We start from the raw sequence: 6,000 nt of genomic DNA, 5'->3' as shown, positions 1-6,000 counted from the left end.
ATGGTTGTGAGCCACCATGTGGTTGTTAGAAATTGAACTCAGGACCTCTGGGAGGAGCAGTCAGTTCTTTTAACCTCTGAGCCATCTCTCCAGCGCCCCCCCCCCCCACTGGCTCCTGCTTTAAGCTGCGTGTCCAAGAATTTGTCTCCTTGGTTTTTGTCCTTCTACTCAATAACGGGCATCTTTAAAACAATGCAGAATGGTGTTCCTTCGGCAAGGCCCTGTCGTCGGTCTGTTGACTAGTCTCAGATTTGTGAGGATTTAATGTCAGAGATCTGATGTGCTAGAATATCCTTTACAGTCTTAGGCTCTTGGTACTTATCTTACCACTCTGGTCCCTTGTGGCTGATAGGTTGGTAAGACTGAACTTCACATCAAGATCTATTGACTTGATTTGCAGGCCAAAACACTGAGAAGAAACCTTGTCTTTATATTTAACTCCGTACTGATGCAAGTCCAAGAACAGGGTTCTATCTCTGTCAGACCCAGAAAGGAACTACGTTGGGATTCAAGAGCTACTTGAAGCTTGCACAATCTTTACTGTGCGTATTTGGAACGTAGATTTATGGCTGGATCTCTGAACTGATTTCTAATAGTACTATTTATAGTTGGTTTTCATTCTTTAAAATGCCAAACACTAAGGGTAACTAACACCGGAAGGAGTGAGTTACAGACTCATTGGTTCCCATGGAACCTCTACCTCTGCAGCTATGGAGTAGTACTGAGCAGATGGTCTGGTTGCTAAAGCACTTGCCACAGAAGCTTGGTTCTCACTGTAGCTATTACATGTGGTGTTAGCCTCCCATAGTAATAACATAAGGAGAGCCTGAAGACCTGTTGTCTTCAGAAATCAAAACAGCCTATTCTCTTGTGTTCAGAAATCACCTGTGAGTGTATCAGGAAACTTGGTGCTGGGAGTTCATGCTGACATGGTAGAGGCTAGTGGGTGGTGCTGCTCAGCATATTAAGGGTGTCTGCTGAACCAAGGAGAAAGAAGCACAGAGGGGGTACAGTTTGCTTAGCTGTTTTTCACTTTGTAAATGTAGAACACAGGATCCTGCTGGGTCTGTGTGGCCTGAAGTCTTCCTACATCTCCTTTGCATTGCAGATTCCGTAGCAATGAAAGCATCGCCATGTTTGCACACCCAGCCAGAAAGCTTTTCCTCTCCCATCTGGTGCCCCATCTCTATGTCCAGTCCCAGTGTGCCCAGATCACCATATCACATGTCCCTTCTGATTCCACACACAGTCCCAGTCAGTGGAAGGTCGCTTCACCATAGAATTTGTGGGAGAGCGAGGTCACATGCACCTTAGTGCTCTCGGTTCGTTGCCAAGGCTCACTGTCTTCCTTATCTTCTTTTTTCCCCTCTTTCAAGTGGAAGAAGACACAGAAGAAAGCTCAAGGTCAGGGAGGGAATCCGTGTCCACGTCCAGCGATCAGCCTTCTTATTCTCTGGAGAGACAAATGAATGGAGACCCAGAGAAAAGGGACAAGACAGAGAGGAAAAAGGACAAAACCGGGAAGGATAAGAAGAAAGACCGAGAGAAGGAGAAGGATAAGCTGAAAGCCAAGAAGGGGATGCTGAAAGGCTTGGGGGATATGTTCAGGTAAGTATTTCAAATACAAAGCAGGGGCAGTCCTGGGCAGAGTCTCCAGTTCCTCAGCAGTGGGATGCATGGAATGCCTTATCAACATGACACACAAATATCACAGGGTGCAGAAATGGAGGCCCAGCTGCTGTAGCTCCATCTTTGATGTATACATCCACCTAGGTGGCATGTGACTGTAGTTGACTGGGGTTAACAATAAGCACATCTTTGAGGCAAAGCCTGAATTCTTGTCTCCTTTCTGCTCTTAGCTGCTGCATTTTTTACTTTCTTAGGGATTTCACTGTGGTTATTTTTGTGCCATTTTAGCATACTTCGTTGTGGTATCTTTGCCAACCACACAGCAGTAGTGAGGAACCATGGACTGTATCTTCCTCTCTTCCTCCCACTGCCTGCAAAAGGCCCATGGAGAAAGAGGCCGATTAAAGTGATATTTGTTCTTTTTTGTGTGGGAACAATGGTTCATTATTTAAATTTAACACAGAGCTCAAGTTAGTTGTATCATTTAAAGGCTCATTAATAACAAGTCTAATAAAAAATTTTTTTACAGATAGAGCTTCAATTAAGCTATGTTGATTAATTTAATACTTATTACTTCAGTCTGTAAAGATTTCATTAGATGTAGTTTCTGGCTGTTTCTTGACAGTTGGTTTTGTCCCTAAATTATACTCTAGGATTACTTAGCATATCATTTCTTACAAATAGCTGCCATACAATAAAAAGACCAGACTCTTAGGAAGTTGCACCAAAAATCCCTGTCAATGTTCATTTTAGGTGATTTTTACAAGATTTGGATATCTAATATTAAATACAGAGTGATGAACGGCCCACAAATTAAGCCCCAAACACAAGAAGAAAATGTTTAAACTCAAAAATACACTATGCACACAGCCTCTTTGAGTCCCTTCCCTTTCATTTGCTTTCAGTTCTAAAATGTGAATTCGAGTTTTTGTTTTCCTAGAATTTCTTGATTTACAGTCCTCAGGGTGACCTCAACCTGAAGGCTACAGGGTATAGTCTGTAGCCTTCACAACAGTGTGTCCTGTGGTCGTCCGATGGGTCAAGGCTGGGAAAGAATGACAGTGGAGACTCCCACTGGCTCGTTTTGGCCTGTCAGCAGCTCAGCTATAAGATATAGGATATGTGTGTTTGCCTCCCACCCCCGCCAGTACCTTGGCACCCTCACAGCTTTTCATGCGAGTTTTTCTTGTTAATATGCTGCTCTTTCTGACTGCGTTTTTCTCCCTGATGATCTTTCTTCATTATATTGCATATTGCATGCCCATACATATTTATAGGATGGAATCGTAACCGCCACTAGATTCCAACTCCTGTGATACCTCAGGAAGCAGGGGGTTCATTCCACTTTTGCCAAGTGGCAGCTCATGAGCTGGCACCCACACAATACACAGTAATGAGGCTGCCACCTATCAGTAACATCTTGAGAATCTGCACTGCTGTCTTTCTCGGTTAGACAAGAAAAGATAGAGGACACTGGCCCCAGGCCTGTGGTGCACTTATGTCTACAGCTCTCCCCTGAAGGTCTTACTAATAACAGTATATTCATGTTCTTTCATCATCGGAACTCACGTGATAGGTTCAGGGCTCTGTCCTTTATGGGAAATAACAGCTTCAAAGGACTACTTTAATTATAAGTGTTCTTTGTCTGCAGCTTGTATCTCCAGTGGTAGGGTGTCTTCTACTGAGGGTTAGTGGAGGGGATGTGGACCCTGGTGAGCGGCTTTCTCTTCTGTGCACCATGGCAAGCACTGTGTGAAATGTTGTCTCGTTCTGAACCCATAGACTTGCTTGAAGTGAGAGCCAGCTTTGAGACAAAGAAGTTGGCCTGTTTGGAAATTTAAAAGCCTACAAAACTATGAAAATCAAATTATACATAATGGCACTAAAGGTTTTTATTTTGTTTTGTACAATCGGGTTCACATTCTCCCAGTGTTTAAGAAGAGCTAGGAAGACAATCCCAGGCACTTAAACTTTCATAGGCACCCGGAATTGGCTGCTTGTGAAGTTAGTGCACGTTGCTCGTCTTTCGGGGAACTGTGCTAAACAGCTGTTAAGTACAAACATTTTTTTTTTAAAAATTATATTTTGCAATCAAAGGTAACGAAGGCTCAAAGTTCATCACTTTCTAATTACCTTACCTTATATGATCTCTGCTTCTGAGATGACTAACAGTAGGCATGTCTGCATAGTGTGTGCCTCAGACTATATCATACTGCCCTGCCTGGCTTGTGGACAGCCATATCACACACCTCTAAATCAACCATCTTGGGAGCACACACTAGGGAGGCCAAGGAATCTCACAAAGACAGGGTTGGTCTCACTCTACATGGTAGAGTACAAATGTGTTTCTGGGTAGGATTGCAGCATCTTTTTCTGCCTGGGAGGTGGATGAATTCTAAGTGTATACTGCTGCTTCAGCCTTTTCCTGTTGAAGCCTGCCTAGTACTGTTCCTTACAAATGAGTTAAGCATAATCTTTAAATATGAAACAGGGTGTGTGTGTGTGTGTGTGTGTGTGTGTGTGATGTGTGTGTGATGTGTGTGTGTGTGTGTGTGTGTGTGTGTGTGTGAGAGAGAGAGAGAGAGAGAGAGAGAGAGAGAGAGAGAGAGAGAAAAAGGGGGGGGGAGAACACTCTTACCTTTCCTTCCCACTGTTTTTAGAATTTGTAGAGCCTCATTAGAATTTTCAAACGTTTTATTGATTTTTTTAAAAAGATTGATTTCTTGTGTTATGTTTTGCCTGCATTTCTGTATGTGCACCATGCATGAACTGGTGCCCATGGAGGTCAGAAGAGGTTTCCCAGTTCCCTAATTGGAGTTATGGAAAGTTTTCAGCCCCCATGTGGTACTGAGGTACTGAGAATATAACTCCAGGTCCTCTGCAAGGGCAACATGTGGTTCTAACCACTGAGACATCTGTCTAACTCCAAGTTTTCAAGGATTTCCAATGGCCTTCTGTACCTATGGATTAAGGATTTGAGACTATTCAACCCTCTTGTTCTTTGGTATTCTCCTACTTCCTGAACCCCTTGAACTCCATATTGAATGTAGTACATTCTTGAAATGAGTTTCTTCTTTTCTCTGTATTCTTTGAGTAAGACTAACACACAGTGCCCTTAGTTGTAGGTGGCACTTTAAAAAACAGGTCAGCATGTAAGTAACTGAAGTTGGCAGAGTTTCAGATAGGGCAGCCTGTGCGGGAGTCACAGTGCAGCTGTGTGTCTCTGTGTTGCTCCATTTTGCTATCTTGTGGTATAGATAACAAAAAGAAAGGATGACGAAGGCAGGGATGGTAGAGGTCTTGAGAAAGGTTAGGTCCACATGGAGGTCAGAGGTCAATCTCAAGGGTCAGTGGTCAAGTTTCTTGCCTAAGGCAGGGTCTCCTGTCACTGACCCACTGCATATGCCCACACATCTGGCATGTGAGCTTCTGGGGACTCTCCTGTCTCTACCTCTCATCTTGCCATGTGTGCACTAGGATTACAGATGCACACTGCAGTATCTGGCTTTACATAGAGTCTGGGGATCTGGACTCTGGTCCCTATGGTCATAGAGCAAATACTCTATGAGTATGAGAGCCATTTCCTCAGCCCAGGAGTCTAATTTACTTGATGGAGCCACATAGAAGTTCTTTGTTCTGTTTAATTAATGAAATGATAAGTTTTCCTTCACAATGAGGAGGCTCATAGCTCTTTTCTGCCCATACTTTTACATACATACACACACATACATGTGCACATACAGACACATACACACACACATACACACACACACACACATTCTTCCTACCCTGTGAGTTATCTAAGAGTTTTTTTTAAAGAAGAGTTATTTATTTTATTTTATGTGTATGGGTATTCTTCCCTGCATACACAAATATGTTTACCACCTGCATCCCTAATGTGGATGATCCCTGGGCACAGGCAGTTGTGAGCTGTGATGTGGGTACTGGGAATTGAACCTGGGTCCTCTAGAGGAGCAGCAAGTGCTCTTAAGTACTGAGACATCTCTCAAGCCCCAGTTTTGGTTAAATATAATGTGGGTCATATACAGGGACTGTGAGCCAGCTGTAGTAGCACACACCTTTAATCTCAGCCCTTGAGAGGCAGAGGCAGGCAGATTTCTGAGTTCTAGGCCAGTCTCCTCTGTATATTGAGTTCCAGGACAGCCAGGGCTATGTAGAGAGACCCGTCTTAAAAGCAACAAACAAAACACACACACACACACACACACACACAATGCATCCTGGCCATACAGTTTCCTATTTTTTATTTTGAAGGGTCATAAATATGCCTTAATTTTTGACAAACAGCTCTAAGGACAACTGTTTGAGTCATTCGAATCCTTCTTCAGTTTGTCAGTTTTGGAGTGTGTC

At 43.3% G+C, this 6,000-nt stretch overlaps 1 protein-coding gene across 11 annotated transcripts in view; it reads left to right on the top strand.

Moving 5' to 3' along the window:
- The window catches only part of Pard3 (par-3 family cell polarity regulator), a 556,386-nt gene that overhangs the window by 366,964 nt on the left and 183,422 nt on the right, over nt 1-6,000 (top strand). For all 11 annotated transcript variants that reach the window (XM_028767780.1, XM_028767787.1, XM_028767783.1 and 8 more), the window contains one exon: nt 1,377-1,608. In XM_028767780.1, the coding sequence (XP_028623613.1) occupies nt 1,377-1,608 (232 nt within the window). The remainder of the gene's footprint in view (nt 1-1,376; nt 1,609-6,000) is intronic.

This window comes from Grammomys surdaster, unplaced genomic scaffold (assembly GCF_004785775.1).
Source record: "Grammomys surdaster isolate TR1022 unplaced genomic scaffold, NIH_TR_1.0 181, whole genome shotgun sequence".
Taxonomy (NCBI): Eukaryota; Metazoa; Chordata; class Mammalia; order Rodentia; family Muridae; genus Grammomys; species Grammomys surdaster.
The sequence above is the reverse complement of the archived record's forward strand: the minus strand, read 5'-3'. Positions and strand labels throughout refer to the sequence as shown.